This window comes from Fonsecaea monophora (assembly GCF_001642475.1).
Source record: "Fonsecaea monophora strain CBS 269.37 chromosome Unknown Scaff12, whole genome shotgun sequence".
Lineage (NCBI taxonomy): Eukaryota > Fungi > Ascomycota > Eurotiomycetes > Chaetothyriales > Herpotrichiellaceae > Fonsecaea > Fonsecaea monophora.
Window position 1 is genome coordinate 440,865 of NW_019173943.1, and position 25,355 is coordinate 466,219.

General features: G+C 53.0%; 12 protein-coding genes across 12 annotated transcripts; 5 read left to right on the forward strand and 7 right to left on the reverse strand.

The window, feature by feature from the left end:
* Positions 1 to 115: 115 nt before the first annotated feature.
* Positions 116 to 1,072, reverse strand: AYO21_02753 (hypothetical protein; the record flags this gene model as incomplete). Its single annotated transcript, XM_022652730.1, has 1 exon — positions 116 to 1,072. The coding sequence occupies one exon, from the start codon at positions 1,070 to 1,072 to the stop codon at positions 116 to 118; it is 957 nt and encodes a 318-aa protein (XP_022515086.1).
* A 2,835-nt stretch (positions 1,073 to 3,907) lies between these two features.
* On the forward strand, positions 3,908 to 4,438 carry AYO21_02754 (hypothetical protein; the record flags this gene model as incomplete). Its single annotated transcript, XM_022652731.1, has 1 exon — positions 3,908 to 4,438. The coding sequence occupies one exon, from the start codon at positions 3,908 to 3,910 to the stop codon at positions 4,436 to 4,438; it is 531 nt and encodes a 176-aa protein (XP_022515087.1).
* A 464-nt stretch (positions 4,439 to 4,902) lies between these two features.
* AYO21_02755 (hypothetical protein) lies at positions 4,903 to 5,607 on the reverse strand (the record flags this gene model as incomplete). Its single annotated transcript, XM_022652732.1, has 1 exon — positions 4,903 to 5,607. One exon carries the CDS (start codon positions 5,605 to 5,607, stop codon positions 4,903 to 4,905), a length of 705 nt encoding a protein of 234 aa, XP_022515088.1.
* A 271-nt stretch (positions 5,608 to 5,878) lies between these two features.
* Positions 5,879 to 6,863, reverse strand: AYO21_02756 (hypothetical protein; the record flags this gene model as incomplete). Its single annotated transcript, XM_022652733.1, has 2 exons — positions 5,879 to 6,732; positions 6,797 to 6,863. 2 exons carry the CDS (start codon positions 6,861 to 6,863, stop codon positions 5,879 to 5,881), a joined length of 921 nt encoding a protein of 306 aa, XP_022515089.1.
* Positions 6,864 to 7,215: 352 nt separating this feature from the next.
* Positions 7,216 to 9,716, forward strand: AYO21_02757 (hypothetical protein; the record flags this gene model as incomplete). The annotated part of the gene is made up of 3 exons (XM_022652734.1): positions 7,216 to 7,338; positions 7,399 to 8,168; positions 8,219 to 9,716. 3 exons carry the CDS (start codon positions 7,216 to 7,218, stop codon positions 9,714 to 9,716), a joined length of 2,391 nt encoding a protein of 796 aa, XP_022515090.1.
* A 495-nt stretch (positions 9,717 to 10,211) lies between these two features.
* Positions 10,212 to 11,252, forward strand: AYO21_02758 (hypothetical protein; the record flags this gene model as incomplete). The annotated part of the gene is made up of 1 exon (XM_022652735.1): positions 10,212 to 11,252. One exon carries the CDS (start codon positions 10,212 to 10,214, stop codon positions 11,250 to 11,252), a length of 1,041 nt encoding a protein of 346 aa, XP_022515091.1.
* Positions 11,253 to 11,528: 276 nt separating this feature from the next.
* On the reverse strand, positions 11,529 to 12,029 carry AYO21_02759 (hypothetical protein; the record flags this gene model as incomplete). Its single annotated transcript, XM_022652736.1, has 1 exon — positions 11,529 to 12,029. The coding sequence occupies one exon, from the start codon at positions 12,027 to 12,029 to the stop codon at positions 11,529 to 11,531; it is 501 nt and encodes a 166-aa protein (XP_022515092.1).
* Positions 12,030 to 13,024: 995 nt separating this feature from the next.
* AYO21_02760 (hypothetical protein) lies at positions 13,025 to 14,851 on the forward strand (the record flags this gene model as incomplete). The annotated part of the gene is made up of 1 exon (XM_022652737.1): positions 13,025 to 14,851. The coding sequence occupies one exon, from the start codon at positions 13,025 to 13,027 to the stop codon at positions 14,849 to 14,851; it is 1,827 nt and encodes a 608-aa protein (XP_022515093.1).
* Positions 14,852 to 15,724: 873 nt separating this feature from the next.
* Positions 15,725 to 16,738, reverse strand: AYO21_02761 (hypothetical protein; the record flags this gene model as incomplete). The annotated part of the gene is made up of 1 exon (XM_022652738.1): positions 15,725 to 16,738. The coding sequence occupies one exon, from the start codon at positions 16,736 to 16,738 to the stop codon at positions 15,725 to 15,727; it is 1,014 nt and encodes a 337-aa protein (XP_022515094.1).
* An 898-nt stretch (positions 16,739 to 17,636) lies between these two features.
* Positions 17,637 to 19,113, forward strand: AYO21_02762 (hypothetical protein; the record flags this gene model as incomplete). The annotated part of the gene is made up of 2 exons (XM_022652739.1): positions 17,637 to 18,198; positions 18,278 to 19,113. The coding sequence occupies 2 exons, from the start codon at positions 17,637 to 17,639 to the stop codon at positions 19,111 to 19,113; spliced, it is 1,398 nt and encodes a 465-aa protein (XP_022515095.1).
* A 402-nt stretch (positions 19,114 to 19,515) lies between these two features.
* On the reverse strand, positions 19,516 to 21,612 carry AYO21_02763 (hypothetical protein; the record flags this gene model as incomplete). The annotated part of the gene is made up of 2 exons (XM_022652740.1): positions 19,516 to 20,438; positions 20,493 to 21,612. 2 exons carry the CDS (start codon positions 21,610 to 21,612, stop codon positions 19,516 to 19,518), a joined length of 2,043 nt encoding a protein of 680 aa, XP_022515096.1.
* Positions 21,613 to 22,776: 1,164 nt separating this feature from the next.
* AYO21_02764 (hypothetical protein) lies at positions 22,777 to 24,846 on the reverse strand (the record flags this gene model as incomplete). The annotated part of the gene is made up of 8 exons (XM_022652741.1): positions 22,777 to 22,894; positions 22,959 to 23,349; positions 23,400 to 23,706; positions 23,770 to 23,897; positions 23,948 to 24,205; positions 24,260 to 24,344; positions 24,400 to 24,476; positions 24,546 to 24,846. The coding sequence occupies 8 exons, from the start codon at positions 24,844 to 24,846 to the stop codon at positions 22,777 to 22,779; spliced, it is 1,665 nt and encodes a 554-aa protein (XP_022515097.1).
* Between the last annotated feature and the right edge of the window lie 509 nt (positions 24,847 to 25,355).

Genomic DNA, 25,355 nt, shown 5'->3' on the forward strand with positions numbered 1-25,355 from the left:
TGTGGTTTCCATCATAATAATGACCCTCCCCCTTTATTTCTTTCCAATGCTCACACTATTCAACCCTCGCTCTATAGGTAACATAGTTAGCTCGTTCGGTCGTTAGCTGCGTTATCTAAGATTTGTCGGTCTGGGTCCTGCCAAAGAAACCCACTCCAAAGGCGCCGTCAACGTTGCCCAGGACGGCTTGCGATCTTCCACTCATCTCGTTCTCCTGGTAAAAACTCCTGGCGCTGCCGTTGACGTGTCCCACGTCCCCCATGACGGTCATTGCTTGCTCCTTGATGAGATTTCGAATGTACTGATGACTTGCTAACTTGGTCGGTTCGGCAAGGCCCGTGGCCGCGAAGTTGGCGGCACCAGCAGCTGCAGCGGTGGGGAAGATGCCTTCGGGGACGTGGGAGTCGGACCCGGAAGCTTGAAGCAACAACCGAATGCTGGCTGGCTCAGGGATGGCCTCCATCGCTCGCTCTACCAGCTCGACCTGCATCGCGTCGTCGTCGACCAGCCCGAGATATTGAAGCAGATAGTCGAGTCTGTTCACAAAGTTGTCGAGGTCCGCAATGTGGGCTTCGACATTGCGATGATGTTCCAGCGTCTGGGCTTGACCCGGGGCCGTCTTGGTGAACGAGGATAAGTGAGGAGAATCTGAATAGGGATCTTGCTCTGGGACTGCGCCCTCTGTCTCATAGAACGCTGGCTCGATCGCCGCCATCTCACCTACATGCACCACTCCTTCAGACCTGTCCGCCCTGATTTTGAGCCCGGACTTCTCATGGTACTTCTTCGAGTGCTGCAGCAGCCGCCTCAAGCTCTCGACGCTGACTCTGACCACCTGCTTCTGGTATTCCAACTGTGCTTGCATCGCTGGCGGATGGTTGGCCGAAGAAGTCCCGCGAACCGTCGACCCCACCGCAGTGAGCCAGCCTCTCAGGAGGAGGAGCTTCGTGAAGGCCATGTTGAATTCTCCTCCATGTTGGGCATCCAGCGTCACGTAGTTGCACCCATCCAGACACGTGGTCAAAAAACTGGACATGGCAATGTTGCCCAGAACCAAGCCTGCCTGCTCCATTCTTTGGGCTCTGCTCGGGGGTGGCGATAGGGTGGAGGAGAGGAGGACGGGATTTCGGTAACTATGCTATGCTATGCAATGCTGTGATATGCTATGCGATGCTGTTCACAGGGTCGCGCTCTGCCTCGTGTGGTTTTCTGTAGCCAACCGGCAAGGATTGAAGGAATAGGGCAGAAAAAGAGAGGTGAGAAGGGAGGACAGCGGGTTGGGAGAAGGGTGCGGCTGTCCAACAAGTTTTGTCAAGGGAGGGATTGAGGTTGTCCTCTGAGGCCAGAAGCTCCCCTCCTACGGCGCCTACAGGTTCCATTGACGTGGCGGGCTGGGAAGCCACTCGCCCTCCCTCTCTCCAGCATTCCATCCCTCTGATTGGGTTCCCCATTCGCCTCCCCATGCCCTTCAACCCATCTTTCTCTCCATCTTGGTCGTCACACGCGATCATCGGTGAGGAATCGAAGCGAAGATGCGAACAAGACTAGACATTAGCACGGCTCGGTCGAGGCCACATCCCACTCTTGTGGCACGCTGCGACCGCCCGTTCGACGTGGACTGGCAATTGTCACAGAGCTGCGGCGAGGCTGTACGGCGCTAACCCCTCAAGAAAGCGAACACGGGTTTGCGCAAGCACCAGCAGCACCAGTCAAGAGTTGCTCGTCCCACGCTAATTAGCAATGCGGTTTCTGGGCATCCATCCTGGTGGTTGTCTGTGCACGTACTATTGTGATGAGGACATGCAGGAAGATGAGATGGAATTCTTTTGCGTAGGTGGGTAGGTACTGTGCATAGGCCCTTGCGCGATATAAATAGCCGCCTTCTCGGAGTTCAATTAGATCTGCTGTACCGTGCTATTCGCACTGTACTGTAACTTCTCTGTAAGGTTTAAGCTATTTGGTTTTATTGTCCACTGCGTACCTTATTTGCTTTCTTTGTTACTGGATTCCGAGTGATGGGCCCTTTACGATAGACCCGGCATAACTCCAGCACGAGAGTGGAGGCTTAAGCAGCGAGGGCTTGGTATCTTCCCGGTCCATGTCCTCGTCTTGTCCTTTCTTCCTCCCCAACCAAGCGATATAACCAGAGACACACAGGTTGTCAGGGTAGCGTGGGGTACGATATTGGCCCACAGCGACTGTTCTAGCGTTCTCGAGTGTCTCTCACATTGTAAATCCTTACACTGCATTTCTCGATTCGAGGCTTGAGGAGGATATCGCTATGGGTACCTCTTGTTTCCAGCGCGACTGACTTCATCTCGGGGTCTGAGGGCTCATCAACTGTTCCGCTGATGAGGCATCTCCTTTGCCGCTGATGGGTATATCAAGAGGAAACCGGAGCTGTGGGTGTTCTCTACGCTCCAATGGGTCGCAAGCTCGACAGGTTAGCATAGCTGCAGGCACAGCACCATAAGTCGACGTTATATATTGGTCGATTGTTGTTCGCATCGGATCCAAACTACCTCTATAGCCACGGTATCGGTACATTCCTCAATATTAGCCTCCTTGCCTGTGAGATGGGATGTTCCTAACGGAGATTAGTACAAAGAAACATGTTCTCATAAAAAAAGAAGGGGCAAAGGACGAGAAGAGACGACGTAAAGAAGAGGCTGTTCTTTGTTAATGACTCGGATTCTGCAATTTGGGATCGGAATATCATTGTTCCTTGCACACGATCTCGTCCAGCTTCTTTCGTTCACCATCTTCTTCTGATACAACGCCGATCGGCTTACAATGCAAATGACCTCAGCAACAAGATGAGTCATCTCATCAGTCTCGCCATGACGCTTCGTCGTCCCAGCCGCCGTCGTCAGAACCTTTCCATGCCTCCAGTCGCTTGCGGAAGCCAAAGCCCAGTGAATGGCGGCGCTGAGCACGTTGAGAAGAACAATGCAAAACGCGCAGTGACAGGTGGAGGGTGCTCCTATGTTGTGTTAAAGATCCAAGGCACGCAGTGATGACCCTTCTAAGCGGTTCCAAACAAAGCTAACGACCATGACATCTCTTGACGGCTCGCCAAATGCACACGGCTCCGATCCGACAATTACAAACGGCCGAATAAGCAGAAAGCCGCTCAACCACAAAAATCTCTCGGCCGTACGAGCACGAGTACGAGGTATTGTCCCGGCCACGAAAACCAGAGCTGTCCCGTCACACCCATTCGCCTGTTGTTTCTCGCCTTGACAATGAAAATAGAAGACAAGATAATTATTGGAAGATGATTACCGGTCTCTGAGAAAAATATCCCCCATGGTTCGACAACGGGTTGTTGCAGTCCCCCATCGGACACCCGCGGGTATGGGCGGGTTGTCTGCAACGCCGATAGACGAGTGCCACTCGCTGCTATCCGCAGGCGGGTCTTGCCGTGATCTCACCTTGAGCAGCGATCGACATGCAGTCTTTCGCTAAGCACGATGTAGTGGACTGTCTGCCTGCCTGGCGGAGATAAAACTGGAGAGGCGAGGCAAGTTTCTTTCGGTACGCATCGTCGGAGACTCTGGCCTCAGATTGCATCCGCGCCGGAACAATTCTTCTCCTTCGCAGTATGTCACTTGTCCTCGCGCGGTCATTCGCCGAAAGCGAAGCTTAAAGTGCCCTACCCCTGCTTAGCAAGAGGGTATGTATATATCGCAACCTTCGTCCATGGCTTGACTTCAACGTATGGGAGAGCAGTGACAAACAGAGATTTGTAAATTACTGACACTTCCTCAACCGAAGTCACTCTCTTCTGTCACTCTTTCTCACCAAAGACAAACCCCGTACACAATACAGCATAACCGACAGGAGAACATACAACGAAAGAGACATCGAGAACTAGAAACGCAAGCAAGAATCCAAACTTCAGAAAATGCGGATATGTCGAAGCAAGCGCTCTGACATCCCTCTCACTACACCGCCAACCACTACGCGACCCCAAGTTCGACCCATGGATACTGGGTCGGAATATAGTTCAGCCTCCGACAGCTACGCCAGCAGCAAAAGCAGTTATGGCAGCAGCACCGGATGTGCGTGCGCCAGCTGTGACTCCCGCCGGTATGTCTCCCGTGGGGGACGACATCGCAGGCACCAGAGCGGCGCATCCCAGGCCGAATTATTGATTAGTGGATTGACCCAAACGCTGCGGACTCTTCAGGCCATGAGCGAGCAGGAAAGGATTCTGAGAGAGCAAAACGAGATGCGGAGAAATTCGAAAGACACTGAAAGTAGTGACGATGGGAAAGACGCCGAATCAACGGATGATATGGACGGCGAGAGTGAGATGGGAGGCGAACTCGAGGCGTCTGCTACAGTCACAAGAGGGGATCACGAGCAGCGTCTGGACGACCAGAAGGCTAAGAAAGGCCTGAGAAACTATCAGGCTGCTCTAACAGGCAGTTGACAGAGGTCGACGCAACCCTGGGGTTGTTGATTGGAGAGGAGGGCTCGATGTGTCAACATCCCTTCAATCTGTACATTGCCACAAGATGACCCGGTGTGGCCAAGGTCGAACGTTTTCACGTCCCTGCCATCGATGGTCCTGTAAATAGTTTAGAGGGAGGATCCCTGATCCTCATGATTCATGAACAACAGACATGCTCGAAACGTTGCTCAGATTTCTCTAGGTTTATCTCTGAATGTTCCCACCTAGAAAGCTAACAGAGCTTCTCAAAAGACTTTTCGGTTCATTCGATAGGGTACGCTGTCTGCGCCGGATGACAGTCACCGGGTCTCATTGCTAGGACCATAGCAGCAGACGGACAGTTGATTGACAAGACCCGCAATCTGAGAGAGAGCAGATGTCGCTGCACGTCGAATCCCAGATTGAGGTGGACGTGGGCGATTGAGTCGGATTGGTGGCCTCGATCAATACTGTGCGTTCGTCGAGCCTTCGTTCCTTTCCACCAGATCTCCCACGCCCAGCCCGCGCCCGACTTTCACCTTGACCATCTTCTCCTTCTTGCCGTTCTCGCCATTGACCGTCTCACCCTCCTCACCCTTCTTGCCCAGTGAACCCACTCCGTCGCCCTCGTCCTCGTCCTCCTCCGGCAGACTCTTGATCTGCATACTCTTGAGATCCATGCGCATGGCGAAGGCGTCCTCTCCGTCGGCGTAGTACTTGCTCTCGACCTTTTCCACCTCGAACCCGAGAGTGTCGCGGTACAGGTGCAGGGCCGCGGTGTTGGACATGCGCACGTGCAGGCTGACGTAGTTGGCGTTGAACACCTCGGCCATGGCCCGCTGGCTCATCCTCATCAACTTCTCCGCGATACCCAGTCGTCGGTGTGTCCGCATCACCGACAGACTGGTAATGTGCCCGTGCTGGACCCCGTCCGGGGGGTCCTCCTCCATCTTTGCAAGTACATATCCCACGACTTTCGGGTAGCGCGGCGGTTTCGACCCGGAGCCGCGCACGACGGCGACAAAGGAGAGCTGTGGCCAGGTGAGCGCGTGGTAGAGGTAGTATTTGAGGAAGTAGTTTTCAGGCAGGTTCGTTAGGTTGCACTGTTGGATCGAGGGGAGAAGGGAGATGTGGGATGGATACGACGAGACCGGTACAATGTCGACCATCGTGACGGGCTTGGACTGGGCTGATGAAGACGACAGTACCAGAGGGGGGCAATATGCCAGAAGAAGGTTTGTATACGGGTATGGTCAAACGTAGGGAAACTTGTCGTGTGTCAGGTTGTGGAGGATGGAAACTGCGGCTTATTTCAAATGACACGTTTTCCCTGTCATTCTCAGCCTTGGGCTTTTGGTTTCTTCTATGTATGTAACTCCAAACCCTCCGTCCCTCCTGAAAGTCAACGCAATTGTTAACTCTCGTCCTCATTCTTTCCCCTTATGCTATTGACATTTTCATGCCGCCGTTGGCGCAAATCACACTGCCTGTCGTCCAACCGCTCTCTTCGGAGCAGAGCATACCGACGACGCCCGCAATTTCGTCAGTGAAAGCCGGCCTCTTACCACCCATGCCCTGCAATACCACGCGGTCATATTCCTCGGGATCGCCTCCCGCCCGTGCTCTGATCGCGTCGTCACCTCCTTTATAGTCCATCAGTGGTGCACTGTCTACATATTTCTGGTTTGTTTTCCAAAACTTCTCGCCCGCAAGACTGTACATGTCCCCCCAAACGGGGCCTGGGTTGATAGCATTGACCGTGCAGTTTTCCGCCAACTCTCTGGCCCAAACCCGGGTCATGGCTTCCAGCGCCGCCTTTGTCCCGGCATATATTGACTGTGACTCACACCCGATGGACGCAGACACGCTCGATAGGTTGACAATGCGCCCGGATCGGTCTTTGGGGAGGTACGGTTGACATGCTTGAACCAGCAACAATGGCGCAAGGACATTCACACTGTATTGCTGTCGGAACTGTGTCTCTTCAATGGCGCCCATGTCTGGATCATTCAACAGTTTGTTCCCGGCGATGCCCGCGTTGTTTATAATAATGTCCACCTGGAACGTGCCCGTCCTAGGGTGTGAAAAGTGATTCTTTGCTGTGGCTAGGATATGCGGGATGCTGCGAGTTGGTTCTGCAAGGTCGGCTTGCACTGGGAAACAAAGGACATCGTATGCTTCAGAGAGTTCTTTGCAAAGTGCTTGCGTTGGCTCGGTGGAAGAGTCGGACGTGTAGACAAGAAGGAGAGAGCACCCTTTGGCAGCGAGATTATGAGCTACGGCAGCTCCGATACCTGTCATCAGTTAGACAAGCTGCAAAGTTGAGCCTCATCTTTCCGAAGAATGCCTTGTACACACCTCTTGAGCCGCCAGTTATGATACCAAACTTGCCCTCATGCGGCCGGTAGTCTGTGCTCTTTGGCATGTTGGTAGAAGAGAAAGTCCTGCGGCGCGAGATCGAATTGTCTGCCATTGGGACGAAACTTGAGGTGGGTGATAGGTGAACTTGTATATTCTGGAACTGTTCAACTCTTAGACCTGCGGCAAGTGGGATGATGGAGAACGAGCGCGGGGAAATTTATCCTGCGGCGCGTTCTCCCCAATAATAATATTAATGATGTTAACGGCGCGAAATGGCCCGCAGCCTCTGTGGACAACTTTCCAGTTCGTGAAAGTCGTCAACACCCCCCATCGTTCCCGGCGATTTCAGTCAATTGATTCTTCGCAGACAGTCCCTTGGCCTTTGACTGCTCCACTCCCCGGTCGCATCAAGGTCGATGGACTTTCTCAAATCCGCCGTCGCTTCTGCCATCGCCAAATCCAGCTCCTTTCCAGTCACCATCGGAGACCGTATTGATTTCGGAGACTCTATTTGGATCCTACACAATGCGACCAAGAAGGTTAGTCGGGGGATTTCGATTCGGCTTGGTGATACACCGCTCTAATGAATGATGGTCTAGGACGACAACTCGCCGTGCTGCTTGTTCAACTTCGATATTCATGCCAACAAGGCTCTGCTGCCCCTAGCCAAAAATGCCGCCCGAAAACTGCGGACGATACGACACCCCGGAGTGATACGGGTAATCGATGTGATCGAAAACGAGACAAACATCTACATCATTACGGAGAAAGTTAGCCCCTTGGCCTGGCACATCAGGCGCAAGAGCTTGAGCGAAGAGACTATAAAATGGGGGTTGTACAGCGTTTCTTCTACGCTGAAGTTCATCAACAACGACGCCTCTTCAGTGCACGGCGCAATACGCATTGCGTCCGTGTTCACAAGTGAGAGCGGCGAATGGAAGCTGGGAGGGTTTGAAGTGCTGAGTTCTATGAATGACGACGATGCGATTATTTACAACTATGGAAGTTCGTTGCCAAACTCGAATACTTATGCCCCGCCCGAAGTGGTCAATGGCGGCTGGTCCGCTATCAAGAAGAATCCCCTGGGGGCTCCGGACGCCTACGGTCTCGGGACTCTTGTGTACGAAGCATTCAACGGGAGTTTCGTGAGCAGCGACAGCCTAGCACAGCCAAAGAGTATATCGGCCAACATGGTCCCGAGCTATCGGCGGCTCATAAATGCAAATCCAAAGCTGAGGCTGAATGCTGGGCAGTTTGTCGAGCAGGGAAAGAAGGCCGGAGGATTCTTTGAGACTCCACTTATTCACATCACCGAAGGAGCTGAGAGTCTTGGGTTGAAGAACGAGGAGGAACGGAATGAGTTCCTGAAGTAAGCTCACCTTCTGATATCAAGCGGACGCGTTGCTTACCCTATGACAGGGAACTCGACAGCCTCACCGACGACTTCCCGGAAGATTTCTTCAAGATGAAAATCTTGCCCGAGCTGTTGAAGTCTGTTGAATTCGGTGGCGGAGGACCTAGTGTCTTTGGAGCCATCATGAAAATCGGGTTGAAAATGTCTGACGACGAATTCGAATCACGCCTTGGACCGCTCATTATCCGTCTCTTCAACAGTCCAGACCGGGCCATGAGAGTATGTTTGTTGGATAACCTACCGCTAATGATCGATCGAATACCTCAAAAAGATGTGAATGGCAAAATCTGGCCTGCCATGACGACTGGCTTCACCGACACAGCACCAGTCGTCAGGGAACAGACAGTCAAGGCCGTCCTCTCAGTAATATCCAAGCTATCGGACAGGATCATCAATGGAGAGCTCCTTCGGTTCCTCGCCAAAACAGCCAATGACGATCAGCCAGGAATCAGGACCAACACCACGATATGCCTGGGGAAGATTGCACGAAATCTGGGTGTTGGGTCACGGTCTAAGGTACTGATTGCTGCGTTCGGCCGTTCTCTAAGAGATCCTTTTGTACATGCCCGAAGTGCAGCATTGATGGCCCTCAACGCCACAATTGATGTCTTCAGTGACGATGATTGCGCCACGAAAATCCTGCCTGTCCTTTGCGTCAGCCTGGTCGACAAAGAAAAGATAGTTCGTGACCAAGCCACCAAAGCAGTCGATTCTTACTTGGCGAGAGTTCGTAAATATGCATCTTCTCTACCTGAAACGGCACTTCCACCAGAGCCGGCCCCAGGAGCAGCTAGTGCCGCTGTTCCAGCGAGGATCGGAAGTCAAAGCGACACCAGTTGGGCTGGTTGGGCAATTTCCTCTTTCACAAACAAAATGGCGGGGGCTAGAGGCGAGATGGCTTCCACGGCGACTGCGAACGGGGCGCCTTTGGCACAAACGCAATCGATGCCTGCTTCTGGACGCAACACACCCACCATCAACGTTTCATCCGACAAACCGACAACTGGCCCATCGAGAGCGCAAGCCTCGCAACCAGTGAAAAGCTCCGCACACGCGATTGAGCCCGAAGCAGGTTGGGAGGAAGGGGACACGATGGATGCCTGGGGTACCATGGATGATGAGGGGGATAACTTCTTTGATGCATCACCTTCGCAACGTACAAACACGACCACCCCTGAACCTGCAGCTGCCTTTGATGATGGTGGCGAACCGGATTTCGCTGGCTGGCTGGCCGCGCAGTCAAAATCCAAATCGCAGAAACCACTTCCAAAGGGCTTATCCAAAGGTACCTCCGCAGCGTCAACGCTCAATGTCCGTCCTGCCGGCCCAGCGAGAAGTGTTTCTGCGGGTGGTGGGACAACTGGGGCGAATGCGAAGAGACCGGTCATTTCGAGTACAAGGACGACACCCCCTGTAGCTGCAAAGAAAGAGATCAAGAAAGAGGCACCCAAGCCTAAAGAGCCTGACATCAATGATGATGACTGGGGCGAGGCCTGGGAATGAGGCAATGGCAGCGTACCAAGTTCGTGGATCTGGAAGTCATCTCTGTTGTCACCATACCCTTTGAACGGTTTGAGACACTGATGTTTGAGCCCTTTTGCGGTCAAGCAAACAGCTCTGTCTGAAACATCCATTGTCCTGTCACCTTTCTCCGTGGTCCCTTATTCTCAGGATCGCTTTTCTACCGCCTACACGCTTTGTTGTAGTCATTGACATGCTGCTCTTGAGCACGAGTGCTTGCTTGGCCGTGGAAACGACAAACGTCTTTTCTGATTGCGTTGAACAGAGCCAAGTCATTGATATAATGAGTGCTGGCACCGGAACACTCTGATGATGGGACCAAGATCGTTACTTGCGACGCCAACCCTGGAGATGTCGACCCTCCCACATTGGCTGGGATATCACACAATGACGGCCCTCCCACATCCCAGAATCAGAGGTGGACTAGCTAAAACCCCTTCAACGTATTCTTCCGATACTTCCAGTACTGGTTCCACCATGGAGAGGTTCTCTGAGGAATACATTGAAGCAAAACCAACACAGCAGGCACAAGCTGTTCCTGTATTAGACCACTTTGATTCACCACCCAAAGACGTCTTGGTTGATCCCGACTCCAATGGGGTCCGCCGACTGCGCCTAATAGAAGAAGCACGGCGAAACAGGTTACGGATGGAAGAACAGCAAAGAGGAGCGCTGCATAACGCCAGAAAAGACATCGAGATGAAGATGTCCACACCTCAAAAGACGACCAACTCCGAACAAGAACCGAAACCGAAGAAAAGACGGAATCGTGGAGGACGGAACCGCGGTAGCCAAGGGGGAGACGTGATAGCCGAGCAATTCGCCGTTTCTCAAGCACAGCCAGAGTCTGCTGGCCCAAGTCGGCAACAAGTCGATTCACAAGGACAGTCACTACAGCAGTTGCCTGCATCCAACAGTCTTGACGGCGAAATCTTGCGGCAGGCGGCCCGTGCATTAGGTCGACGGTCGCGCAACCCGCTGGGACAGATCCTAGCTCCAGAGTCCCAGGGGCTACGGCACTCGCCTGGAAGCGGCCTGAACCTGCAAGATTCCTATGCCCCTCTGAGAGCTGGACCACAGAATGTGCCGCCGGAGCTAGCTCTATTGCACGCAAGAGCTTCAACCGGCGGAGTTAATGGTCGTCGATCTTCAAGGGCGGCTTCAGGTGAGCACACACAACACCCATCTTTCTCAACACGCACCTCATGGGCACCTCTTTCACCTTGGACGCCTCATGGTCCTGCGGCAGTGTCCTCAAATATCATCACGCAGAGCGACGAGGACAGCCACAGGAGAGGACCACCGTACATCGACCCTACTCGAGCTGTCGAGGCAGAGCGTCTAGGACAAACACAGAACTCACACAATGACCCGAGCTTACAAGAAGAGGTAGCCTGGGAACGAGACACACTCTGGAGAATTCTGAGGCAGCAACTTGGCGTGGGCGATCTGCAAATTCGGGCATTATTGGAAAGCGAAAGGAACAGAGACAGGGTTATTGAGTGGGAATTTGTGTAGTTTTGGGTGTCATCTTGGTTTTGGACAACTCTGAAGCGACTCTATTTTGGCGTTGAATCACCCTTGAGCAGTCCAAAGACCCATTGGGAATTGTCCATAGTGCGTGTCTGATGCTGGCCGTTCATCCATATGCCTGTTTCGAACTACCCCATTGGCAAATGACCAAGTGTGCACTCAAGAGCGGACATTGACGGGCTTCCTGTGTGTTTTCTGCGTGTTGCTAGCCGTGCCATCCTCAATGACACTTTTTGGTGCCTGACCGCTCATCTCTCCTGACTATTTGATCCTGCCGTCCTTGACCATCTCTCTCATCACCCGTATGGTTTCCTCGACTGCCATCTTGGCCACTTTGGTCTCTTTCTGCCTCTTTTCTTCCAATGCTTTGACGTCGCCCTCACACTCGGGATGCAGCCACTCAAACGTGTAGGTCATGTAGAGATCCTCGCCTTCTGGCCCTGCCCCTTGCGAGATGATGTTTTGGACCTTGGAGCCATCAGGCTGGTGGAATTCGACCTTCATCGCTTCGTACGCGACACATGTCTCCTTCACCCTCCTGTTCCCGTCTCGAAACACAACCTCGCGCACCGTGACGGGTCGGCCTTGCTCATCTTTCGACTCGGAAATGACGTCCGTGGAGAGGAGGGCACCACCGACGAAGTCCTGGCCCGCGCGGATCTTCAGCTCGAGACCTTGCCAGATCTGCGAGATAGTGAGTTTCGGTGAGGTGGATGGAGGGTTGATGGGTGCGGTGTAAGCGATATTGTTCGAGGGCGTCATGACTAGTGACTACTTGAGGACCGAGGGTGATGATGCAATGAGGAGATGGACTGAGAGATTCTGGAGTATTCTTGTCCTGTGAATAGGATAGTGTGAAGGTCAATTGTCAATCGTCGGTGTGTCTTATTATGCGGGGTGCAAGCAACATGTTTGGGGGCCGCTGCGGGCGTTGACCGCACGAGCTGCAAACAAGAACGAGCACATGTCCTGTCACCTGCTGTTCACACATCCTTCGCCTGGTCATTCCACTGAATCTTCACAGAACTCATGCTCGAACGGGTCCGGATTCAATCATGTCTCTAGCCTTCATACCAAGAGGTATCTACTAGCCATTTTCCTGGACCTCGGTGCTCACCTGATCAACGCACACAGAATCGGACGACGACAGTTTCGGAGCTCGTGCGCACTCCGAGGCAAAAGCAAAAAAAGGAGGAGGAATAATGACATCCCTTGACGTTATTATGGTTCGCTGAACAACTGGATCTTCATTTCTCGTTAGGCACTGTGGTCCTGTTGCTCTGGAATTGGCGAATCGCGAATCCGAGCCCTTCAGGCTGCTTTCAGGCCAGACGGTAGCTGTGCCAAAGCAGCCAGACTCTTCGCGGCTACCATCGGGCCAGTATATCCGCGGCATCCACAGAGCCAATCTCATGAAGCCACTCCGCCGTTGGTGCCCTTGCTGCCTGGAACTTCATGTCAGCACCTGGCACATCTTGCGCGAAAAAGTACGCTCGAGCCAATCACGCATCAGTATCCTACTTTAGTCAGGAACGCTTCAACAGGCAAGGGTTTCTGCCTGGGATGGCATTTCCGGAATGCTAAGGAGTCATGCATGGCACGTATTCGGTAAGGAACAGCCTCTGGGGCTTCTACAAGCACAAGTACATATATCGCCATGCCCCGCATTTTGGTGGAATGGTACTGCCTTGTTTCTCTGATCTCGAGTTTGTCGTTCAAAGGCTGTATACCTCCGCACGATGACAAGCACAGCCATCATGGCGGACCTCCCGCTGATGGAGAAGCCAAAAAGAACTCGGAAAACACATCATAAGGTCAGAACTGGGTGTATAACGTGCAAAGTTCGGCGCAAGAAATGTGACGAGGAGAAACCGTTCTGCCGCCGCTGCACAAGTACTGGCCGAAAATGCGACGGCTATGTCAGTCAAAGTCCCGACCAACCTTCAACATCAGAGGAGTCATCACCCCTATATACCGAAGCCGACGCAAAGCGACAGAAGACGGTCGCAGGCAAAGTTGCTATCCCGGCATTGAACAACTCGAAGACCCAATCCGCTCTAGACAAACTCTGGCGACCGCCATCCAATGTCATGTTTGATTCGGACAATGACTTCTTCTGTTTCGACTTCTTCCGGTCTCGGACGGGCCCCGAGTTCGCTGCATATTTCGACAGCTCAGTCTGGCGAACATACATTGTGCGAGCATGTGTGCAACATCCCACAGTACTTGCAGCTGCTGCAGCAGTCGGAGCTGTCCACCGGAGATTCGAACTGGGAATTTCGCGCGAGGCATTTGAGTATTGCGACATTGCAGATAAACTGTACCAGAAGGCACTCCGAAAGTTGTCGGATGACATGGCTTCACATCCAAATGCCGCCGAAATTAACATGATTGTCATGAAACTCTTCAGCATTTTTGAAACATTCCAGGGCAACTACGATGCGGCGCAACTACACATGACGAACGGTCTGAAGGGCGTCCTGAGTGGAAAGATGCGCACAACTTACAAGAATACGCAGTATCGTGCCGTTGAAGTAAACCATGACAGTCTGAGGCGCCTCTTCCTTAGACTGGAGCTTGAGTCCGTCCGCCTATTTGGAGGCGCGGCCAAGATCCTCAGCGAACCGGCCGAGTCGATGCCTGGTCCATATCTAAGTCCATTTTCCCCGACAGGGAGCGAAACTACCTCCTACCCTGACCCAAATCCCCTCTCCATCCCTCGCATATTCGACTCACTTTCGCAGGCCCGTGACATTCTCTTCACAGAAGCAAATTGGATATGGCACACATGGGGTCTTCTCGAACAGGGCTTGCTGACAGGCACGGGTTTCCAGCGTCACCAAACACACATCTCCCGTTTGTTGCAATGGAGTATGGCATATGCAGAATACAGCAAGAGCGGAAAATGCCGGAACAGCCCGCAGGATCGACACATGTCTCAGCTTCTCAAGGCGTATCGCGAGGCCGCATATCTCTTGTTGCTGACACAGATGGCCTTTCATTCCGCTGATACCGGTGAAGTGATCGTGCCGTTGTGTGACCCGCCAGAAACCTGTGACTGCCACAAGTCCTGTCGGAACTACGCCGAGCGCAAGGAGGCCTTGAATGCCCACTTTGCGCGCTTGTTGGTCCTGAGCGAGAGCATTTTGAACCGCTCATCCTTCTTCGCGTATGATGAGCACTCGATGAGCGTCGACAGTGGAATCGGACCCCCAATCTACATAGGAACAACGGACTGTCGGTCTACCAAAGTCCGGTATCAAGTGACGTCCCTTCTCAACAAATCGGAGATCCAGTCCCGCGTATGGGACACCTTGGGCGTCTACACCATCGCCGAAAAGCTGGCGAGCATCGAAGAACACGCGGTGGTCCAGTGCGGCGCTGTGGCGGAGGAATTGGAGCCGAAGTGGGTTGATATCACGTTCTTCCTGGACGAGAGGAAGGTACTGTTACGCTATTGCCACGCCGATCGAGAAGGGAGAGAGGGCAGGTTGCGAGGAACAGGATTGTGGACCGGCGAGGATCGGTGGCAAGAGAGCGGGAGCGGTGGTCTTGTCTGGACGCAGGAGTGGGTTACCTATTAACAAGCGAGGACCGATATTTGCGATGCGCTTTAGCGGAGAGTATTCTCTAATTACACGGTAGAATCGGGCACTGGGGGTCCTAGCCATCACCACTCTGAGACCTGAGATCCTGCCCTGATTTTGGAAAGGAGGGATCCGGCCCCTTTATGATCAATGAAACGGCAATAGACTATTGCCCATGTAGAATATATCATCAGAAAAAACCATGACATTTTTCTTCAGCATACGTTTCTCCACCGACCCACTCGGGCTGGCGGGCTTTGAAGAAAATAAGACAAGGGAAGCAGGGAATGTACAAGTAACATAGAACGTGTCTGTCCTTACGGTGAGACTCGATGGTATGGACAGGGATGGATGTATTTACTTTCTCGAGCGTTCTGCCCGCTAGACTTTTTACCTGACTGGGTCCTAACGAGGCAGCAACTTGATCTGATCTTTCTTTCAGCCGCGGGTAGATAATGACTCCCTCGCATGGGAGAGATTGGGACGTGGTTGTTCGGGTACAATCGAGTCGACAAGTAGACAGGTAGAGAGGCAGACAAGAAGGAAAGCAGACGGGGATTCTTCCACCAGCCAGCCTGGATCCTCTCTTTCTGCAACCCGGTAAAGGCAACTCACGGCGTTTATCTGTGTTGGGACGACACGGAAGAACACTTGTGGACTCCGTGCCGAGGGACAAGAAGAGAGCTCGTGGAGGCACCGATTGTGGACCGACATCTGGTGGAAAGTGTATGTGCATAGATAGCTAAGGGGCTTCTTGTAGTGTTCCTTGGCTTGTCCGCCGCACACAACCATTCAGATGCGCTCAATCAGTTTTTGGCACGCTCCTCATAAGTACTGCTCATCTCAAACATAAAGACGACCTCGGCACGCTCAGCCTCGCCTGCTCCTCCTGAATGCAGGGAATGCCCCGGCAGAAGACCCATCTGTCCTGGCACTGCTGTCGACGTCCCGCACCGTCTTCTCCCCCTGTCCCTCGGTGTTGTCGACTACTCCCCCTCGCCCGGCCTCGGTCATTTGACTGCGCCTGACCGCCCTGCGCCTCCCGGTACAGCAGCAGACGCCGCAACAGGTGCCCAGCTGCATGAGGAACCCAATCAGATTGAGACCCGTGGCGATCCACATGAACGCGAGCATCGGCTTGCCCAGGCGCGCGTGGATGTTCAAGTCGGCGGCGCCCGAGAACTTGTCTTGGAAAATGAGGAACATGATCGTGGCGATCAGCGTGGCCACCGCGGTGAAGAGCAACGCCGCCAGGGTCAGGATCGAGATGGGCAGCTGCCGCAGGAATATCCGTTTCGCTTTATGTCGCCACCGGGGCCGCTGGGAGAAGCCCAGCGGAGAGACGAAGACGCAGAGAAACGTCAGGCACGTCCCGACCAGGAAGCATGAGAACATCCAAAAGGACGCGAGGCGGACGAGGTCGAGCACGTCGATGACCTCGCTGGGCAGCGTGATGGACGCCCCCGCCAGGAGTTCGTCCAGGATGATCTCGACGGGGTTGAACCAGTACAGCGTCTTGGTCGGGGAGCAGTACGTGATTCCCTCGCCATTGTATCCCTCACAGAAATTCCACAGGCCCACTTGGTAGAAGTCGTGCAGCCCGATGGATTGGGCTATGCTGTTGATGAAGATGGCGTTGGGGACCGAGGCCGGGATGATGTTTGCCAGGTCGATCTTGAGGAAGTAGGTCGACCGAATGACGGCCTTGTCGTTGATGTTTCCTATCTCCACCAATATGAGGAAGATTGTGGCAAGAAGATAGATTATCGCTGCGAATGTGCGGAGGGCTGTCGGTTTGGACTTTGTGTAGCCATATGGGACCTCGTCGGATGAGCGGTCTCGGTTGACGGGCTTCTCAGATTTGGTGCGTCTGAAGAAGGCCATGCTGGTGCTGAATGTCCGTGAAGCCGATCTAGACGGGCCTCCTCATCGAAAGGTACAGATCATCATGGGAACGGATTAATTGATACAGAGGAGGAGGGAAGTGGTGTGTTGGGCTACGACATCTGGAAAGATGTGTGCCAAGATTCTCAGCCGCGTAGGTTTCAAGGATCTGTGGCAGGGTTCGAGTGTGAGAGCGGTGCACTCGTAATAATTGACCGTGGCTTGGACGCAGAGAGCTCAGAAGGTGGATTTCCCAATGGGACGTTCTGGTGGCCAGGAACTATGAATGACATCACAAACATCAATGATGATCCCAGCCTTGTCTTGCACTAAGGCCCACTAGCCTGACGTATCACTTCCCAACACGGTAAGGCGGAGTGGGGCATAAGGCTGCAATCGGCAACCGGGCGACAACCTTGTTTCCGCATCGCAAAATTATGTCAAAAGGCCACCGCGACGAAATGAGGGCGCCGCCAATAAACAGCCACCACGTCTTTTTGGGCCGAGTGAATCAAATCAAAACACTGCTCAATGGGAGTCGAGAACTGACACTGTAGCTATCCAAGGGGTATTGCTGGGTAACTAGCCTGGCCGTCCCATTGGGTGCCAACACCATCGGGCAATGGGGTTTCAGGGGCTTACGAGTATTTCTCCGAACAAGCACCCCAGCAACGCGCGTCATCGAAAAGTATTGGATGATGGCACTCATGCACACCCAGGTATTTAGTGTGTGGTTCCTGGAAATCACGTGAAGTTTTTATCCCGTCGCTGTCTGTTCAGACGACATGCCGTCTCCGCCTATTGCCAAGTCCATTGTTTCTCGAAAAAATGTTCTACAACGCTTCTGCCTCTTAGATGCTGTGTCCATCACCGGGCTCAGTTTAAAGTGGTATCAGACATGCGGCTGATAACATCCCTTACCCTTGCCGGCCTCGTGCTTCGAGCGTTTTCGCAGTCCGATAGTGAGAGCAGAACGACCGAGACGACAGACACACCCACCGCAACCGGCGCCGATTATGCCACCAGCGGCACCACCTACGCCGACGAGTCGAGCACGTTAACCATCACAGCAACCACCGACTATGCCACTGTGACAGACCTGTCGAGTCTTTTCGCAACGTCAAATGGCACCACAACCTCATCCGGTACAGAGTCCGGGAATGCGACGACGACTTCGACATCATCCTCGGCCACCGAAACTGTGTTGGTAGGCAGTTCGAGGACAACGAGTACCTTGAACGGGACGACGGCGACTACGAACCAAACAGCCTCGAGCACATCGTCTACCGTACCGCCCACAAACACCGTCCCGTGTAATGGACACCCGTCATTCTGCAACCGCAAGTTCAGCAACATCACCTACGTGGCGGCCCATAACAGCCCCTTTATCCGTCCGGGGAATCTTGCCTCGAATCAAATGCTGGATGTGGAGACTCAGCTCAACGACGGGATTCGCATGTGTACGTTTTTGTCCATTTCCACTGTCTCTCCGTGTGGCCAGTATGAAGCTTAGCTAATGGCTGGATTGCTATATTGCAGTACAATTCCAAGCACATCTCGAGGACGGGACCATGTACCTCTGCCACACGTCCTGCGAGCTTCTCAACGCCGGCACACTGCAGGACTACCTCAGCACCGTGACCAAGTGGCTGCGCAAGCACCCCTACGACGTCATCACCATCCTCATGGGGAACTACGACGTCGTCGCGCCGCAGAATTTCACCGCGCCGGTGGTCAACTCGGGGTTGATCGACTTCGTCTACACGCCTCCGACACAGCCCATGCCGCTGGACTCGTGGCCGACGCTCGCCGAGATGATCTTCCGGAACCAGCGCGCGGTAGTCATGCTGGACTACGAGGCCAACCAGACCGCGATCCCCTGGCTGCTCGACGAATTCTCGCAGATGTGGGAGACGCCCTTTTCGCCGACGGACCGCAACTTCCCGTGCACGCCGCAGCGGCCGCCGGACCAGGCGCGGGACGTGCGCGAGAACCGCATGTACATGGCGAACCACAACCTGAACCTGGACGTCAACGTCGCGGGGATCAGCATCGACGTGCCCTTCTTCACGTTGCTGAACGAGACCAACGCCGACGCCGGGTTCGGCTCGGCCGGCCGCACCGTCCTCAACTGCACCGCCCTGTGGGACCGCCCGCCCAACTTCCTGCTGGTCGATTACTACAACATTGGCAATTTCAACGGTAGCGTCTTCCAGGTCGCCGCGGACGCCAACAACGTGACCTATGACCGGGACAGTTGCTGCGGTACGGCGGGGACGACGAGTGGAGGGGTCGTGCTTGCCGGAGATGTGAAGCGCTCTCTTTGTTGGGGCATAGCGGTGGTCGTCGGTATCTCTTCGCTTATGGTATTGTGAGGTTAGGATATAATCATGCGTGGGCGGCGGGTCATGGTTACAATGATATTTCATAGGAGTGGGAGAGCCAAGGGCTAGATTAGATTCCGGATCGGAGATCTGTCCGCTGGACAGCGCCATTTTGGTTCACATACACGATTAAAACGAGACGTTTCAGGGCCACGAGACCAGAAGGCAGTGCCGTCCTATTTGTGCATACAACTCGATCGGGAACAGACCCGAAGTCAAGGCTTGCTGGCGGTTTGTGCTGCCATCCCCGGGTAAAACGAACGTCATGCGATTACCCATGTGGAAGGTGACTACGAATACAGATCGAACGGAACGACGGCCACTCTATTGAAGGTACTTCTGACTATTGTAGTCTCAAATTCTCTCCCCAGCCCAATCTTCCAGTTCCTTTCGTCATTCAATCTCGATCATACTGAACTTGGCGCGTGGAGACAGCCGAATGTTCCCGCCCATCATACCCTCTACGTACGCATACGAGACAAATTGAAACAGGCCGCTGGTCTGCTTCTCAAGAAGGTACGGTCGGTATGCGCCCCCGAGAATGGCCACATGATGTCCAGGTTTTGCAGCGCCGGGAGAGCAGCGACCGATATATCCTGATTTGGTGACAAACAAGTCCTCTCCTCCCTGAATGGAGGACATGATCCCGGCAACAATGCTCTCAAAGGACTTCCGACACGACTCCTCGGATGCGGTTAATTGCATCGCCGCCACCACCCAGATATCGTACGCCTTAGGAGCCTTGATAATTCCATCTACGGTGAAGCTGCCACATGCTGAAGAAGCGGCTGCAAACCACCAGGACAGAAAAAGTTGAAGTCCAGGATTTCTGCCCCTGTTGAACTGGAAGGAACTATGGCATAAGGCATCCCACAATGCCTCAATGTTGAGTCTTTGGTGATCTCCAGGTCGCTCTCCTAAAACAAGAAATTCAGACAGTGTCTTCAACACACAACTGGGCACTCGATTAAGCTTGGTGAGAATAGAGAAGACGTCTCCCAGTCTTGATAGTTGGACACTCTGTGGCTCACTCAGGTGTCTCCAGCTATTAGGTGTTTGACCTTCACCAAAATAGTCGGTTCGATAGACCCCAAAGAGGTCGAGTCCCAAGCGCGTAAATATCGAAAGAATGTTTTCTGCTGCTCCTCCCAACACTGTACCATCGAGGTTGACCTTGGTGACAAAGCAGACGGTATCGAGCAAGTGTACGTTGACCCTCAGTCGACGTCCAACTGTCGTACAATGGCCTGGAAAGTCTGTTACTGACTCTCTGGTCATATGCAGGAAAGCATAATGATCGTTTTCAACCGACCAGTCTGGAACCCAAGTAGGTAGTGACTTGTAACGTTTCCTTCGAGGAGAGCAATTACGACCCCAAAGGTACAGATCTTGTCGTTGGGATATCATGCGCTTTGCCGCGTCTAAGAAAACCTCCTCGACGTCCTTTTCGTAGTCTGGTATAATGCCATGATGGGTCGTGATCATGCCTAGTGCAGCGTAGATGTAATCTCGGTGATCAGTTGCTTTGGAGAATGCGAACCTGGCCACTGCGGTCGAAAGGTCTTTGCCCATCTCAGAAACACGAAAGCTCTCCCTTGCTTCTCCAACCGTGCCAATGCCTGCGGCCGTCCCATCCATTACATCATGTTGTCTCGATAGATGAAACAAGAGAAGCTCCCATCCGTTAAATGCACTATGGAATATCTCCCAGGAGAGTGAAAAACTGCCACAGTATACCAGTGCAAGGCTGGCAAGTGCTACCTCTTGCATAATCCAGGCACGTGAGAAGAAAACATTGAAAAAAAGACCTTCCACGGCTTCCCAGATAGAAGCGTTGTCGAATTCGAATGCTTGGGACCCCTTTTGTCCCCATCTCCTCGGTAACGAGTCCCGGCGGTTGATGATGTCTTTGGGAGTACAAATATCTGCAGAAGCCCAACTAGGTGTCTGGTTAATGTCAAAAACGGACACATCGTCCAATTGAGATCTGTGATGGATGACCAAGTGTTTGTATTCTTCTGGGCTCGGTCGTCTATCAATTCGTCCAGCCCGTTGTTCCCACAACATGGCAAGGAGTTTCAATTTGTCAAATGCCTCCTCTGTGAGACTCTGAGATGGACCAAGCCAGAGGAGAACTTGTCGGGCCTGTCCGTAGATCTGCGGCATCAAGGGGATCTGCCTGTTTTTTTCCGGTTTGTCTTTCTGATTTATGCAAAGAGCGTCGGCCCAGAGAGTGCGAGCCTTGGCCACGTCCCGAAAGGCTTTCAATGCGGCATATAGATTAGCCTTGATTTCGACGGGCTGACCTTCACAGAAGATGGTCGCATTTCCAGGAAGTCCTTCCCAGACGTACGAGATACATTCATACGATGGACAAGATTCCAGTGAAACAGGCTGCAGTCGGCAACGGACAGGATCGTCGGCTGTACCTGGCTCGAGTTCCAGGAGCCTGATGTTGCATCCATTTTCCAGTTTTGCTTTTTCGTACATGGTCGGAAACAGAGCTCCTAGTAACACAAGCAGGGAACATGACAAGGTGGTAGTGAGGGAGGAATTGGCTTTATTTTATAATCTTGAGGATGAAAGGACCTTCTGCTCATTTTGTTCTTGACACAGGAAATAGGCAACCACACTATCGAGCGGAAGGAGCATTGTCCCCGCGGCGGATAAGAGCAACCGACAGCCATGGCTACTAAGGCATTGGACGAGGCGGGACTCTGGATGTATCATGGAGGTCGAGCATCTATGTGGCTATCCTTGATTGGACGACACAGGCCAATGTGGCTGAGTTCGAAGTTAGCCTTGCAATCAGCCTGCAGACCTCTTGGGCTATGTCGTGTCTCAATTTCAAGCTTCCCACGACCCGCAGAATTATGATTCCAGCACAATCTGGGGAAGACGCTGCTTGTTGACGGACATTTAAAAACCCCCTGTGTGGAAGTACTCTTGGAGGTAAGCTACTCGTCCATGGGGGATGTTGCGGGTGTAAGGCTCTACCAGAACGACAAGGCTGTGGCTCCTTATTGGTACCAACCTGGGCGTTGCGGGGTTCATGGTGGATCTCACCCTGCGAGGTACGGGCTTTTGGGCAACCAAACATCACACCGCTATTTCCATTCACACATTTCGTCCATTCTCGACGCATCGGTGATCCTCCATCACTCTTGAAGCTGGCCTACTCGAGGCAACGGCCTGACCGGGGTTCCATCTGCGTAACAAGCTCTCAACCTGGAGACGGTCGCTTCCCCGCCGAAGCTGAACTTTGTCGAAGATGAGGCTGGCCCTGCAGGTGGGCCTGGACGTGTGCTTGCATTGTGAAGGAACCCCCGTTCGCCTTGGTCAACTCCTGCACCCGAAACTATCAGACACATATCTACCATTGAGTAAGTGCCGCGCTATCAGCGAACTAGGGGTGACTAAGTAGTGCAAGAGACGATGATTTAAGAGACGGACCCTCTGCCCGTGAAAATGAGGTAAGAAAGCTATTACACTCTATCAAGCAGACCTCCTTCTCTATATACAGACGTCTCCAAAGACTATATCTACTGCTGACACTGGAAAAACTCTTCATCCAGAAGCTATCTGTGGTGAATTGCTGATCTTCGATCCAGCACAGACCAACAACGAACCCTCCTTCAGAGATCGACTGACACTCTAATCCTTGAACAGATCCCACAGCTTCCTCTTCCACGACCTAGAATCATACGAGGCTTTCGACGCTGGCGCAATCCATTCCCGACGGTCCGAGAAGTCAACTTCGTGTAGACGAACCCTATGAACGACCAGTCAAATCAATCATTCCTCTTATAGAAGGATCAATGGCCAGGGCAACATACCAATGTGTCTTGTAATACAGCTTGAAGCCAAAGAACAGGATGAAAAACGTTGGGATGGTGATGTAGCACGCAATAAACGACCGCCAGTTAAAGGGGTGCTTGAAGACCGTGTACCCCTGGATGAAGAGGAGGAAGATGTTGAACGCAAAGTTGAGCCGGTAGATCCAGATGCTCCCAAAGGCCCTGTACGGGAACGTTTTCACGTCGATGCCTTGTTTCTTGGCCGCGGCCCGGATCTGCAGGTGCGTGAAGATGATGGCCGCCCAGGCGATGTAGGCCGCCGTGCCGCCGACGCTGGTCATGTACGAGAAGACTTGGCCAGCGGTGAGTTTTCTGTTCATCAGGCATAGGAAGCCCCAGAGGTTGGAGGTCAGGATGGCCACCCAAGGTACTGTCAAAGTGTCAGTGTCCCCCCTTTTCAATGGGGATGTCCTCTCTTACCTCCACGCGATGTCGTCTTTGCAAAGATCTTGGGTGCCCTTCCGGTCAAGGCGAGAGAATAGACCGTGCGTGATTGCACGTACACCACTCCATTCGCGGCGGAGACAAACGCCACGGTAATCAGAGCATTGACAAAGTGGCCGGAAGTCTTCCACCCTGCTTTAGTAAAGCCAATTGTAAAGGGTGACGATGCAACCACTGAATCTGCGTTCAAAAGATCGGGGGAGTCGGAGGGACATATGAGTCCCTGGAAGAAGGGCATGCCGATGTAGACGACCAGGATGCGGTATACCACAGAGTTGATGGCCTGCGCGCGCAGATTAGCCAACTTGAATACACGGAAGTAATGTTTGTTTGTGTATATTCGTACCCTTGGAACGTCTTTCTTGGGATTTCTAGACTCGCCACCAGCCAGAGAAATGATTTCTGTGCCAACGTAGTAAGCCGCCGCGAGGACGAAGACCTGTCCGAACCCGTCGATCCCATGGATAATTGGACCTTACAAGGTTAGTTCACCAATACTCGACAGAGATGCTCGTGTACCTTACCCGTTGGCTTCGTCCAGTATCTGAATCCGATGTATCCACCGCCGAATCCACCGACATTGGCCACGATGGAGAGGAGGAAGAGGATGATGAGGGAGATGAACTTGAACATGCCGAAGTAATACTCCAGCTCGCCGTACACGTTGACGCCAAGGAGTGTGATGACGGAGAAGACTCCCCAGAAAATGAGGGCCCAGCCGTAAGAAGGGAATGTCGTCTCGGGCACCCAGTAACGGAGGATCAAGATGGCAGAGTTCCAGTCTTGACAATATCAACAGGTGAACATATCTTGATGTTCGGGAACTAAAGACATACCTGCAGCGAGGAAGACGCTCCACATGAGATAGTACAGCCATGACATGGCGAAACTCAGCGCTGGATCCACGAAACGACCGGCATGCTGGTAACGTGTTAGTGCTCTAGATTTTGGGGAGAGAGCTGGAGCACAATGGTACCTCGACGAAGCCTCCATGGATAGGAAACAAGGTCGTCATCTCGCCAACACTTTGCATCAATATCCACACGGAGATACCTGCGTAAGATCAGCATGCTGTGCCACTGGTACTCGGCTTGAAGTATTGGGGAGAGTGTCTTGACACACCAACAATGATGAATCCAAGAAGCGCACCCAGCGGACCAGACAAGTATATGGCGTAGCCCAAGCCGTAGAATGTGCCTGGTCCGATGATGCTGCCGAGGGCAATGATCACGAAATGTCGACCCTTGAGACCTCGTCGGAGTCCATCGTCGAGGACATCGCCGGAAACATCTCGCCTGGTGTCAGGGCTGTCGGGTACGTCGTCGGTGACATCCAACGCAGTAACTGTCTTTTCTGGCCCTACTACATATGTAGCAGTGCCGTGGTCGATGCTGGAACTACTGGAATCCCTGCCGAAAGACATGTTGGAGTGTTCTGCAAGGCTGTGCCAGTAAGACTCTCTTTTTTTTTCTCTCTTTCAGCCCTGGAGAATATCTTTATAGGACAGGTTGTGAGACGAACTGGGGCAATATCTGAGCAGGCTCAGTCTCGCCACTCACAGTAACCTAACTTAGTGAGTATTTCCCACGTTGCTACAGAACACCTTATTCGCACAGGCGTATCAAAGAGAGTTCTTTCCAACGGGCCAGAATCATGCTCGCGATTCAGAGGGCATCTTGCACCATCAGACCTATTCCGATGGCTACCGTGGACAGTCGGTTCCGAGTTATTGGGTGTGATATTCAACCCCTTGCAGAAACGAGACGTTGGGGGAACGTCGCAGATCCGGCCATGTGTGCGAGTTGAGTTGGACTGATGAAGCTGCTGCTAGTCCAAGTCGCGCAATTTTCGCCTCTCTGGTGCGATATATCATATCACGCGGTTTGAGGCCGTCCATGAGGCTAGGAGAGTGGGAGCTCCACATCGTTGAGG